Genomic DNA, 15,098 nt, shown 5'->3' with positions numbered 1-15,098 from the left:
ACCACGCTAACCTCATTAGTCCCTCTTCCCACGTTCCTGACACTATACGTACAATAATTATAATATATGCGTTTCATAATTATTTCTTTATTTATGTCTAGTCCACTAAATTCCAAGCTTCTTAAAGATCATGTTTTATTCATCGTGATGGTGCCTTAGTGACTAGAACACCTGGGTGGCTCATGTATCCGCTCAATACTATAGGATGCTTGTGTGCATGAATAAATGAAGGACTAAATGAATACCATCCAGCAGTCACAGACACTTTATCCTTACATCTGAATGATACTTGATTTTACAAGAACACTATCTTTTAAAATCTATCCAGATCATCCATGCTCTTCACTAGTGATTTGACAGCTACAGGCAAACTCTGTACACAAGATTATTTTATGGTTTGCAAATCACATTTGTCTATCTTCAATTTGATATAGGTTTTTTTATTGGTTGTAACGTGATTGGTCTGGAATTTTGTCATTTCCATTTAAAGTTCAATCTAGTTCTTCCTCAAAACTTTCCGTAATTATCTCTGCATTACCCAGTCCAAAATTTGCATTTTAAAGACAGATCTATATAACATTCACAGTATAGCTATATGAACAAAAATAATAAAGATGATTTATCTTTCTTCCTCATATATAATAGTTCTGTGTAATTATCAATTTGTATCTCATGATATTTTCTTATAACCCAAAATAAGGCTAGATAGTGGGGAATCATACAATAATAAAGCATTTAAAATATATATGATAAAAAAATCTTCCACACACCAACTCACCATGTGGTTTTTGTTTACAGGGAAAAGTGCTTTCCTCAGTGTTGAGCACATTGATAAAATGAGCCAAGTGCTAGATTTGCCAGGCCATAAAGGACAGGGCAGGTGGCCTGTCATCACTATTGCTGCCCATATCACCTCTACTAATCCCAAATGTAATCACCCAAGGCCACAGGCAATCTCTTACTAGGATTGCCTACTAAGAGATAAAGATTGGATGGGCCAAAAGATTTATCTTGTATTGGTAACTATGCTGCCTTACAAGATAATTTTATATACATTTTGTAGTCATCTCAGGGAATAACAAAAATCTAGATTTAAAATATGAGAGACATCCTTATTTATATAAAAATATAGATACATTCAAATTTCTATCTATAGTAATGATAGCAAGTTAAAATACAGAAAGAACTTGAAGGTATACATTTTATGCAAGGTGATCACAAGAACTGAACCATTCTTGTCGTATCCACCCAAAACAATCAAGAAGACAGAGGGAAAAAAACACCAAGCTACAAAACATTGTTCCAAGAGCGTATTTCTCGGCAAGCCTGACTCTAAGAGTGCTGTTGTTGTAAAACACGAAACCAGTTTTATCTACAGCTTCCGAGGTAACTTGCTGCAACTCTAGGACTAATTTTACCCATGACCGTCGCTCCTCAGTTCCCTAAACCCTTACCGAGGAACTTTCTCAAAGAGCAATGTGCAACGTTTCTCCTTCTGTATAAAACCTCTAACCTTCTCTTTGTTCTTTGGATATACTGAAGACCACCCAATTCGTCCCAAATATTACAAAACCTTAAGTTTAAAGATTTATCTCTACATTTTTATTTTTACTTTGACTATCTTAATGCATATACAGAACATGTGTAAGTTGACCACTCAAGGGACTGTAACAAACTGGTCAACATACAGAGGTGGTCAACGTAAGAAACTACCGTACTGTTATGTACAGGTGGTGCATGTCCAGTCTATGACAACTGGGTCAACTGAAGGAGGTGGTGATGTAGGGAGGCGGTCTACAATGGAGGTTCAACTGTGTTTGTTAATTTTAATAATTTTAAGGTAGCTTGATATAGATTTCTATTCCTGGCACACAAATTTTGAATTATTAGAAAATGCTTGGCTGATGTTTTAATTTCAGGAAGAATAGAGGTTATCAAAAAAGTGATGTCCTCTGAGTCCCATTTTACCCACAATGACTCACCTTAGTCCTTGCCAGCAAGGGAGCACCCCTTTCCAACAGAAGTTCCACCACTTGGTCATGCCCACTTCTGGCTGCGCAATGAAGTGGTGTCAACCCATCCTGCCGAAAAAGTGAAAGAATCAGACACAAGTTCACTTATTTCAAAACCAGGATTGCCATCTACTGCAACCATAAAGAGGGAGTTTCCTGAGCTCAATCCCGACAATTCATAATAAATCAATAATAGAATTGCAATTAGTTAAATGACAGAAAAGAAGATGAGTGAAACAGAAAGAAATCCTGAGAGACAACAAGACCGAGAAAGGGAGAGACAAAGTCAAAACAGGGGGAGAACAAGAGAGATCCCATGTGTGGACAGTCAGTGGAATGGAACTGGCTTCTTTCTGCTCACGTGTTTGCATATTCAAGAAAATGGAGAAACAAAGTATGCTTCATGTTTTAAATTTTAGACCCTACTCACTAGAACCACTTTCAGAGATTCTATGAAATTGTGCCAGTTTCATTTTGTTTGTTCTAACACAGTTTTACGTAAAACTCATTTTTACTGTAATTTGTCAATATATGTTCTCTCTTGAATTGTCAGTACTTTCATAAATTCTCCTAAAATACTCTCTGATGCTGGCAAAAGAGGAGGATTGTTTTTCATATTCTTTTACAGATTTCCATACATACATTTCACGATTTTAAAAATTACATAATTATTTCCCAGAGATGAAATTTATTAGTAGTAAATGGGATTATAACTGCAGCAAATAAAATATAGGCCAACTATATGTTATGTCACTTATTAGACTTTCTGACCTTAATAATTCTGGGGTAGCTTCTGATTCCAGAACAGTATTCATATCTCCCCGTCTATTATATTTTATTTCTCTTTAGGGTAACAATGGTCAAAAAAGCAGAGTGGGTGGCAAATACAAGGCACGATGTAATAAGTTATAAAGAGAGACAAATGAGAGAGAAAATGAAATCCCAATTACATAAATTAAGTGGTGATTTGAGGATTAAGGGAAAAAATAGCTTGTCCCACTGAGAGATGTGGAGAAAGTGGGTAGCAATCAGAGAGAAGGAAGGATGTGAGCAGCTATGAGGATTTTAGAAGCTCCTGATTCATCCAGAGCTCTCATAGCTTATCTTTTGTGTCTGCTTCCAGGACACTCTCTCTAGGCTGCGTTTTCCTTCTAACAAAAATAATTCCTCCGAATTACAACACTCTTTCTGGTCCAATGTGCTGGGAGTTCTATGCTAGACGTCCTCTACTTCTGTCTCCAGGCTCCAGCCGCCTTTTCTTTGCTCTGTGTCCCTACAGCGGACCACTCTAAGGGGCTTCAGCAGCTGGGTTTCTTGCCCTCTGGCTTCTGTCAGGTTTGGCCAATGGGAAAGAACTCTCTTAGGGATCTCCTAAGTCTAAAGGTTACGCTCCCACCAAGGCGGCCTTTCCACACGATTGTCCCTTTTGAAGTCCTAGGAGCCTCCCCGACTCCTTCCCTTTTAGGTGTAGGTGGATACTAAGCCCTGCTCTTACCATCCCCTGAGATAGCGCACCATCTCTGTATCTTCCCTACAGTCTATGCACAATATTATAAACAGACCCTTCACAATCTCTAAGCAAATCACCAATTTGAGCGTGCCATCTGTTTTTGGTTAGGACCTTGACAAATAATGATTCTTGGCTTTGTTAAATCCATTTAGCTAGTATGAAGATATTCAATAACCAAAAGGGATCTGCAGTTTGGGGTATCTAAGAATTTATGTGAAAAGACTGCTTTTCCAGAGAAAAAGTACCTAACTACTATCATTGAGATGTTATCTTATTTTAATGTTTGCCAGATAGGAGCCGGAAAAATTGTGCCAGCAGGGCAATAAAAAGGGTTATACTTTTGTATCTTGATAGCAACTAACTACAGAGCGTTAGCTACTATGTAAGTTATATAACAATTAGATGGAGCTGATGTCTCAGATATATTCGTGGTGGGGGCTTGGTCGAGATCTAGAGTTTGAGATATCCCACCTAGTGAATGGAGACACCATATGCAATGCTTAGTGTGACTGTGGAGTCACAGGACTCTCAGATCAGTCCCCTACCCCCAGGTGAATTTCTCTGATGCTCAGCTTCATGAACAAAATAGGGAGTGATTTTTCTTACCCTATTTCCCTTACAGCTTTGTTTAAAAATGTGGGAGGGTATATTGCCCTACATCATTTTCTAGAAAAGGTAGAGTATACAGTTCTCTACAAATTACATGAAATACTCCTTGTACAATCATATTGCAACTGATTTCTAAAATACTGTTAGAGTAACAATAGGATCATTATGAAGAACATTTATCATTCCCCCAACAACATCAAGTAAATCTTACATTTAATGATGTAACTGCATTAATAAAAGATGTGTGAATAATGATATCCAATTCAAGTTGCCCAATTGGCTAAATCTGACTAGAATTTGAATTTTTTTTATCAAATACAGTATCAAGTTAATACTAAAAAATTCCTACCCAAGTTTTGTATTCTAGGACATTTTAAACTTAAATTCTTAAGCCTGTGTTTGAAGGTTATGGTTTTTTTTTTCCTCCAGAGACCCTCTTTGGGTTCTCTTTTTTCTAAACTAGAATCAGTTCCTCTATACTGCTGTGCTATCTCCTCTGATATGGATAATTCTGAAAAAGAGACATCAATGAGTGTGAGAGGGACTCCATTTATCTAGCTGGTCACCCACAGCGTTAGCTCCTTACCAGCATTTTTTTTCTCTAACTTTTCCTTTTCTCACTCTCTGCCTAGAGCAATGAAAATAATTTTATGGTTGGGGCGTCACCACAACACGAGGAACTGTATTAAAGGCATTAGGAAGGTTGAGAACCACTGGCTTAGACCATTATTCCAGCAGTGTATCCTGAAGTCTGTATCAACATAGGCTCTGCTGATTACTAAGCTGGGTATCCTACCTCAAGTTACATAACTCTGCTGAAATCCATTTTTTCCTTTGGTAGTCTCATTTCTCAAGAAAAGACCTTCATATTTTCTCAGCCAAAAAATAATGATACTTCACAAGTTGTTAGGAAGACAAAAATACACAATATTTGTAGAACAAATGACAGGGTGCCTATCATAAGCAGATGACAGTTGGTGAAACCATGTACAGATATTACTTTAATTATTACATCCAAAGTACCAAGTACCAAGTACAAGTACCAAAAATGATCCCTGTTTCTCACGTGCTTTTTTTGTCCCTCATCCTTTAATTTGTTTGTATGCTTTTATGGTTTGCATTGAAGTATGTACTTTAATATTTTACACATAATCTTTATATGGGGTATCCCCACGTTTAAATAATAAATAAGCCTAAAAACAAAGAAAAGAATGATGCCCTTAATAAAGCCTGAATTAATAATCTCATTCCAACTAGCTATAAAATGTATGTTTTAACATTAAAAGAGGGGTTTTCAGATACCAGCAAAGGGTTCTGGTGACTATGTCTCAGGGATTCATAACAAATCCTAGTCCATAATGAGAACGCCAACGACAGGTAAACTGTCTCAGTGGGGGGGACTCTGCGGAAGATTTGCGTCTGAATTACCCGAAACCCTCTCTAGATCTTGTTTTTCTCCAGACAATGAAAATCATATAAAGGAGAATGATAATGAGACAATGAAAGGAAAATTCTTCACAGAATATACTAAATTTAGAATATTTTTGGTTAATTTGATTGCTAGGGGAAACTAATAACTTTATGATAAAAAAGAAAAACTAGGACTCCTTTTTTATAATGTTATATATATAAGGTCTATTATATTACCTACTAATATAGTGAAAAACAAATTAAATGTTTTTTTATCTTTAAATATATTTTCAAAGGCCCAAAGTAAAATCAAACTATATTCCCTTGTTTTGGTCACTGAATATCGTCGTTCCAGAATTGGCCTCCCAATTCTAGACCACAGTCCTTGATTTCAGTATTTATCTCCTATTTGATGTTGTCTTTGGTAAGAGGGATATCGTTCTTTTAGCTCTAACCAGAATGGAAAGAACCTAACAATGCTTTTAAAATACTACTACATAAGAGATGAGACAGTATTTTAACCTTCGAGGAAGAAGGAAGATGAGTGCCATCATTCACTAGTGTACGTACTCCTGGGGTATGCTGGAGCCCGGTCATAGGAATGAGGGATATCAATATGTTTCTTTCCAATCCTGCATTTAGTTATACCATGTTGGTAGCTCTAAATCATGGTGGAATTATTTTACACTTTGGAAATCAGCAGAGGCAAAGTCATGAATCAAGGGGGTTTTTTTGTTTGTTTTGTTTTGTTTTGTTTGACAAGTTGTTAGTAAACTTCTACCAGCACACTCTTAACCTAATCCCCTTTAGCTACTATTGATTTGCATTTCTGTGCATATAGAGCCCTCGTCTGTCTTGTTAACCATTGTCTCTCACGGTTCATAGCAACAAGTAGGAAGTCAATAATTATTTGTTTAAGTAATGAATGAACAGAATGTCTATACAGTGTACACAATTAGAAGAGCTATATTTTCTTTTTAAATCCTTGAATAAAATAAAATAAAATTTATTTGCATATCAGAAGACTACCCTAGATAAAATATGGCCCAAAGATTCCCCTCACAGAAGAAGAAACCACAGATTACACTTGACTGTATTAACTTGCAGGAGAATTAATTACAGAACTAGCATAAGAATCCATTTCTTTCCACAATTTAGTACTCTTTATGAAAATACACCGTCTACTTGATGTTAGACTTTTAAATTATATATGCAAATATATGCAGACCATGCAAAACTAGAGCATCTTTTAAAGAACTAAGTAAATATCGCAATGATCAGTAAGAACAAAACCAACTGCCTCAATAGTGAATGAATAAATACTCCAGAAAAGCATTAATAAAAGTGTAACCCTAAGACATTGGTCAAGATAAAAAATGGTTTGCACGTACAAATTGTGTGATAATCACAATTATTAGAGTCTCAATGGAAACAAAAAGGTCAATATAAGAGGTGAAATCACCTTAGTAGAGTCTGCTAAATATGTAACATTTTGTTAGTAATGTTAGTTACAATATTAGAAATGCATCAGTATGCAAAAACTCTTTCCTTTAAGTATAAAGGACAAGTAAGCAAAGCATGTAGCATATTGCATACTGTGCCAAATTCTGCATGCCCATAGCATAGTAAAGGAAAATCATGCCAAAAAAGCATAGGGTAGAACTATATAAAAGTCTGGACAGCATAACTAAGACACCAGACACAACAACAAAAATCTTAACAAAGCAAACCACTCTAGAACTCCCACATGATGGGACACATAGCCACTATGGACCAAATGTCATAGAAGTAAGACAACCTTTTTGAAACCAAAGACTAGTTTCATGGAAGACAATTTTTCCGTGGACTGGGGGAGGAAGTGGTTTAGATATGGGTCTTCAGGCAATTAATTTAGTACGGTCTCTGCTCAGTCAAACCTCTCTGGTCATGATAGTCTGCACTTGCAGCCACTCCCCAATACCAGCATCGCCACCACAGCTCCCCCTCAGCACATCAAACATTACATTCTCATAAGGAGCACACAACCTAGATCGGCGGCAGGTGCCATTTAAAGTGATGCTTTTGGTCCTGTGAGAACCTGATGCTGCGGCCCCTCTGACAGGAGGCGGAACGTAGGCGGTGATGGGACCAAGCGATGGAGAGTGGCTGCACATACAGATGAAGCTTTGCCTGCCACTCACCTCCTGCTCTGCACCCAGTTCCTAACTGGCGGAAGACTGATCCACGGCCAGGGGGTTGGGGACCACATCAGAAAATGAGATTAAGAAAGCAAGTTTTCCTGAGGTCATTAAAAACCAGAATTTATATCCTGAGGCTGGTGTAAATTCTAGAAGCTTAAAGATGATAAGGTTAATTAAACAAAAACATTTTCTAGCCTCAAGATTTACAAAGAAACTATCAATAGATTTGATTCTTATGACTTGGACTATGAGAACATGAAATCTTAGAATTTAACAAAGTGAAGATAAAATGCCACAAGGAACACGTTTATCTACCATCTTTCATAGACTTTTACATCACACATTTCAACATTTTTATATTATAGGAATGTCTGAAGTTTTGTCTGAAGAAGTCTGTAATTAACCAAATATACTTCAGACAAATTTTATTGAAGTATGTGTTATAGGTTTAATCAAATAACTACATACTATATAATGTCAGAAATTATAAATAGCTAAGTGATTTATGTACTCACTGTTTTAAAAAAGGGGTATTGATAATATAGCCATGATGTAATAATATATAATATAATAATACTATAATAATTATTAATAATAATTATAATAATATAGCCAGATTATAATATATTCTCACACAACCTTATAAGGTAGGTACTATTATTAGCCTAAATTCAGGGAAGGTAAGAAAATGGCCCATATCATACAACTTCATAAATGGTAGAAGTAAGATTTGAGATCAGGCAATTTTCCTTCAGAGTCTGCACTTTTAACAGTTGAACTGTAATGGTATTTTATTACCTATCTATTGGGAGTAAGTTAAAAACTCAGAATGATATTTCATTTAACAAATCTGAAATGAATGAAGGGCACGACTTTTACCAAGATGGCATAGGGTAAGGTCCATATAATGTGCTGATTTTTTTCTAATAAGTATCATAAGCAAACCCTCTGCTCAGGTCAGTATAGCAAAACCATTTAAGGAAAATAAATATGGAATTGAACAACGGAAAACAAAAAAATTTCAGTATGTATGAAAATATATTATGTAAAAGCTACACTCTGATAACTTAATGTATGGTAATGAGTTTGAACTCTCAATATTCATAACTACCCAAAAGCGAGACATGTAAGTCCAATCTTCGTTCTCAGAAAATCAATACGCAAACTTTGAAAAAGTACCTTGTCCAGGGGCCAGCATTCTGTTTTTCCACAATTATAAGAAAATATTGCTTTCACTTAATGATATGAAAACTTTAAATATTGTATGGGCTTTAAATGAAATCTAAGAGAGCGTTGGTTTTTTTTGGTTTGTTTGTTTGTTCTAATGTATTGCTTCTGTTTACAGACTTGCGATCTAAACTGCTTGTTAAGAGGACTGAATGACATAATAAGGGGAGGACATGGACAGAACAGAGACACTCACCCTAGTTTTGGCATCAATCTGACCGCCTCGATCCAGTAAGAGCTTCACCATGTTTGTGTTGCCCCTTTTGGAAGCCACGTGCAGAGGAGTGATTCCATTCTACACCACGGAAAGACCAAACAAGAGCATGTTGGGTACGACAGGGCATGATGGCGATTACTTTGTGTTAAAGGGTAAGGGGAGGTTGTGACCTATGTGATAGTTTGATCCATGGTTTCTACAAGTTCAATGTCTTCAATTTGTAAAGAACAAAGTAGCACACAAACCACAAAACACCTTGGTTAGAGAATGCAAAATGGAATGAGACTGCTTTGCTACGTTAGTCGAGAGCTACAACAGAAGTACTGAGTGTGCACTTGGCAGTCAAGAGACAACGGAAGCTTTGTGTGTAGTAGAAATGAAAATTCAAATTCTACCTAAGACAGAGCCCTGCTGTAAAGTCCTATAACATCCACGCACTTAAAAGAGTCTGGAAACACAAAGTCCCATATGAGTGAAAATGGAATGCAAATGTACATATCAGTACTTGATGGAAAAATGACTCTTCGAAAATCTTCTTCAGAATAATTCAGGAAGAAAAACAGCTTGAATTTCAGTGCAGAAGACATTAAGAGACAAAAACAGTCTACATATAAATTGTATTTATTTATTTTATGGTGTATAAGTCATGATTATGGCAGAGACATGGACTTGATTTTTGTGTCATAATTATTTAAATATTCAAAATTTTCATTCACTGATTTATAGTGAATATACTGAGTTATATGATTTTCATGTAAGTGAATTCTTTCCAATTCCCATTCAGCATACAACAATGCGGTATCTTTGTATGTCTTTTTGTAAAACTTCATATGAACAAATTCTCAGTTCATGAACAATTCCCTGCCAAACTGTGTGCTCTGTAATCCCTGTAAGGCATGCTACGTACATCATTTGGGCTTAACATTGTAAAGGTTTATTTATTGACTTGAAGATGCCCAGTCATCATTTGTAGAATGATCTTGAAATATTACTGCCTATACTGATGTCAGAATTAACATCCTCCTTAGCTATTGGAAATGATCCGTGTGCATGTGAATTTATGGCATTCTTATTTTCTACTTGGGTCATGATGACTTCTTGTGATTGAAAGAGAAAAAGGAAACTCTTAATCTCCAGCACAGATCCAGGTAAGAGAAAAGAAATGAAACCTCTATGGAAGCCACTGGTGCTCTTTCTCACATTTCTTAAAATACTCATTTCCCGCTGTGTAGAAGGAGAAACTATTTTAAAAATCCATACCCTGGCTGTGAAGTCTACAGCAGCGCCCCGGTTTAGAAGGAGAGTCGCCACATTGACGTTCCCATAGTGTGCAGCTATGTGCAAAGGGGTAAAACCGCTCTGTGGAAAACCAAGAAATGACGGTCAGGAAAGGGTTTTTGCTTTGTATGCTGCAGTCACTGGAAGAAAGTTACACGGCACCTGTCTACCTAACTTATGGGCAGTAATAAATGATTGAATAAGACCTTAAATCTTAGGGATATGAGGTGGTAAATAACTATGTAAGGAGGTAAATAAGTATCCTATATTTACTGCCAGTATCATTTTAATTACATTAATTATTTATCTATTTAGGAGACTTTTTAAATGCAGAACACTGTTTTTTCACGTTGGCTTAGCATATTAGAGAAAAACAGACTTTGATGAAGCAACGTAAGGTTTTACTGTAAGGATTAACATAATGATGAATAAAAAATGTTTTTCGGAGAAAGATTCAAAACCAATATATCTGTTTTGGTTTTGTTTTTCAAAAAAACAGCCTGGTCAGCATTCATTTGGGGAGCTATAAAAATATGTTTAAAAAATTCTTGCGAAGGATGTAGAATTCATTCCACATCATTTACCCTGTCACGATGCTGCTTCTATGTTCTTTTATGACTGTTTAATCAGACTATGTTTTTATAATGACCAAAGAATTCAAAAGTAAAAACTAAACAATATACTTGGCACCAGTATGAACATAAAATAAAGAAATAAGTTGAGCTTAATCCAATTTTGAATGTTAATTAAACCAAATTCTATCAGTAAAATAAAATGGAATGGAACCAAACAGATTCAATCAATTATATAAGCATTAGAGAACTATGTACTCTCAGAAAGTTTGAAAAAGAAGTCTGGAAATCTCAAAAGAAGAAAAGTATATTTTTTTCACTTATTTTTCTGATGAAAATTTAGTTGGGAAATTTTAGTTTTGCCTTTTTCACAACCGAAGCATATTGCCTCTTCTTAAAGTGCACAAAGATGTATTATCTGGTAATTTTTCTTAGTCTGTATAATTTTCATTCCTTAATAAAAGATTATGGAAAAAACAGAAACTGTTGATTGGTTATCCTATTCTGGAGTTTTGGGGATTTTTTTTATTGCTCTCTTTTATGTAAAAGAAATTAGAAAGTGTAGTATATTGTTTCTGAGAGATACTTTCTAAATCACAACCACTATTTTTATATTGGCTTGATATATAGGCTCTGGAGAATTTATTATAAAAAATGCATTCAGGCACCTTAGGTAATAAAAATTTCTCTGTGCTATCAGCAACATTAACTACAAATAATTTCTGACTGAGAGAACAAAAGACAAAATTGGAATAATTAACTATCAGTCCAAATTCCACAACTGTGATCAGGATATTTTTATTTTGCGTGCCCATCATGCCAAAGAGTCGTGTCATAGTGAAAGGAAAAATTAGTCTATGTTCTGGCTGTTATTTTATAAACTGTTGAATTTTTATACTTTAAGAAATAATTGACTGAAGTTTTTTCCTTTTTATCTTGAAATTTCCCATTACCCAGCCACATCCTAGATGTGTGTCTATTATTCAAGTTACAATTTAATTTCTGGAAAATATATTGACTGTCAGTGAATAATTTTCAACTCATTTAAATATAACGATATTGTTTTTCTCATTTGCAAAAGTAAACTAATTTGTTGTCTGACATGACCTTACGGACCGTCCATAATGATGCCTTAGATACCTGGCCTGGGAGATGCCCTCTCACAGGAATTCCTCCCTGATTAACATGGAGCTGGGAGACAGAGGTCCCCTTTCCACAGGATTATAGACAAAGGGGTGTTCCTTCTTTTTACTCTATTGACTTCAAAGAAATACATACAACTCAGGGCAAATTTACCCAAACTGCCTCTTTCATCAATGTATCTTAAATAATTATCAAAAAGCACCTAAGAGATTAGGGATACTGAAATCAGTCATTCAGATAACAGTTGTATGGAACTGGGTGGTTCCAGTTTTGTACAATTTCACCAAGAAGTTGGGCTTTCTATTTTGTATGGGGGGAGTCTCTGATCTAGCTTCCAGTGAAAAAGAAAAGAAATGATACAAATAATTCAAGTATATGGATGTCTCAAGGGGTAATAAGTTAATAAACAGGACAACAGTCTTAGAAATAACATTACTCCTGGTTAATACTAAGTAAAAATGCTCAAAGGCTTACAGCTCCCAAAATTCCACACTCAGTGACCAAATGAGATGTCAGTCTCCAGAAGCCCCTCAGCAAAGGGAACGAGCAACATAGTCACATAGTCACTCACCTTGGAGTAGAGGTTAATTTTTATAATCTACTTTCAGTAATGTTTGGGTCAGTGTCTCTCTGTAACAATGGCCAAGCAGACACTGCTGACCACACACACACAGGCTGCGCTGAGAGGCCTCTGGACTTAATGTTCCTATTGATTGATGAGACTTATTTTGGTATGTGGAAAATATGTGATCTTGTACAAGTATTTTAAGACTTACAAGAAAAAGAGACTGCTTTGCTCATAATATGCTCAATAATATTATTGATTGTACACAATGTGGTAAGGGGGAAAAGCATACAGGAAAAAGGAGGCAACTGCAATTAGATAAAAGATAAAACACAGCGTCAGAGAAACTACCCTCGTTTTCATTTCCCTAACCTGAGAATTCTTATTAAGAAAATAAGAGTATACCTCTCCTTGGCAAAAAAAATTAATAGGAAAGCTCGTTTGTTAAAATACATATCAAGGAAGAATTTCATTTCATGCTGTACTCTAACAAACTATTTGAATAGTTTCACTGATAAGAAAATAATGCTTCCAATATATGTGCCATTAAATATTTTGAATTATTCATTTGCCATTATCAGGGAAAAGGTTTCCAAATGAATTTCCTATGAATGGAACTCCTCGTCATTAGTATGAATTAGTGAGCATTTATTCTAATTGGGCAAAAGCTGAAATAAATAAAAATAAGGTAAATTTTGGCATAACCACAATACCGTACCTCTGTTGTCCTATTCACCATCATCTGAAGCAGTGTTGTGTGGGAGAAAGAGGGAAGACATTACACAAGGCGAAATCAAGGAAACAGTCAAGCTGCTCACTAAAGCTGGGTTCCAACAAGCCGAACGCCTTCTACTGAGAAAAGACATCCCAAACACTCCACAATACAATGGTATCGTTCTAATTCGGTTTCTATTATTTCTGCCTGTAAACAGATTCCCCAAAACCTCACCTCATCTCTGAAAGAAAATTAATCTGCCATTTAATTGTTTGGTTACTGTACCTAATAAACGGTCCCCTTCTTTCTGAAATACCTCGGAGAGTAATTTATCCCTTTTCGTAACCAGAAGTAATTTTGCACTATCACCATGGCCTACTTCTTTATCATCCCCCCGGAGGAATCTGGCAGCCGAGAGCTCCTTTGCACGGAGTGTCCAGCTTTTACCTTGGACTGCACGTCAGCATTGTGATCGTTCTGGAGCAGGAGGGCTGCGGATTTGGTGTCGTCTTTCCGAGCCGCGATGTGCAGAGCTGGCAGCCTCACTTTCCCCTTGGTGTCGTTCTCCAGGAGGATGGCCACAGCCTGGTTGTGACCTTGCTGGAGTGCCACAGCTAGCGGAGTAAATCCATCCTGGGAAAACAGGAGAAGAAAAAAAATCTTCCATTAACTTTTGAATGCTTAGGATTCAACTCCAGGCAATTTTTTTACAGTAATGATTAAGAGTGATAAGCAAAAGCATAACATATGTATGTCTGTAAAAATTAGAAGCAGATTATTGTCAGCCATGGGTCATCCTGTGAATTAGTGGAACCAGATTGCTTTCCTAAATTCTATTCTACATATTTTGAAAAACATCCACATTCCCTACCAAGGCATACTACAAACGGAATGTGCTCAAATGAGTGTTTACAATGGGAAACTCAAAATTGAAACCAACTCTAATAAATGTTGGCTATGGAAATCAGAAAAGTGGGAAGGGTAGGAAGGGTGTAGACTCAGTCCGATTGGGAATCAAAGCTATGATAACTAACATATGTGTGGCACAGCCAATACGTGGTTAATTATGTAGCTAACTAAATATCTCTGAATTGGTTAGGGAAGACGAAACCCCTGGACACGGAATGCTCTAATATCAATTCAATTTTGAACGTTTGAGAAATAGCACGATCTAAAACTCTGGCCAATTAGGCTAATTTATTGATTTTGTACTTAGCTGAATTTTATGTTACTTAGATCAATTAGATGTAAAATAACACAAGCTAGGTGATATAAAAATATCAGCTATTCAGTTCTAAACTTAAAAATAGAAAGCTTAAAAAGCAATGGCAGAGATAATGTACAGTTACAGGAAATTTAAGGGCATATAACTCTACTAAACTTAGAAAGCCACGCTTTCACTCAGTTCCTGGAAAAGCAACAAACAAATAGAAAAATACCAATAGCACAGGCTTGACTTAGGTACCAAAAAACCCTTAATCCACAAAAGTCTGAAAACACGTTTCAATGTTAGTTTTCATTTACACGCAGTAGAGATAAGGGCAACAGAAGGCTACATTTAAAGATTGCGTTCTAGAGACAATAGTACTTTACCACAATCGAACTCCTCGATGTTGTTTTCTTTTTTTTTTTATTGAATGGTAACTGTGTACATTGATGC

The 15,098-nt window shown here is 36.0% G+C and overlaps 1 protein-coding gene across 40 annotated transcripts in view; it reads right to left on the bottom strand.

The window, feature by feature from the left end:
- Positions 1–15,098, bottom strand: part of ANK2 (ankyrin 2) — a 654,255-nt gene that overhangs the window by 125,579 nt on the left and 513,578 nt on the right. For 33 of the 40 annotated variants that reach the window (XM_023518175.1, XM_023518165.1, XM_023518155.1 and 30 more), the window contains 5 exons: positions 13,886–14,071; positions 13,442–13,465; positions 10,426–10,524; positions 9,145–9,243; positions 1,983–2,081 (listed from right to left, as the gene is read on the bottom strand). In XM_023518175.1, coding sequence (XP_023373943.1) covers positions 1,983–2,081; positions 9,145–9,243; positions 10,426–10,524; positions 13,442–13,465; positions 13,886–14,071 — 507 coding nt within the window. The remainder of the gene's footprint in view (positions 1–1,982; positions 2,082–9,144; positions 9,244–10,425; positions 10,525–13,441; positions 13,466–13,885; positions 14,072–15,098) is intronic. The other 7 variants (XM_023518161.1, XM_023518173.1, XM_023518181.1 and 4 more) reach the window with 1 other exon arrangement.

This window comes from Otolemur garnettii, unplaced genomic scaffold, assembly GCF_000181295.1.
Source record: "Otolemur garnettii isolate 467f Iridium unplaced genomic scaffold, OtoGar3 scaffold00129, whole genome shotgun sequence".
Lineage (NCBI taxonomy): Eukaryota > Metazoa > Chordata > Mammalia > Primates > Galagidae > Otolemur > Otolemur garnettii.
The sequence above is the reverse complement of the archived record's forward strand: the minus strand, read 5'-3'. Positions and strand labels throughout refer to the sequence as shown.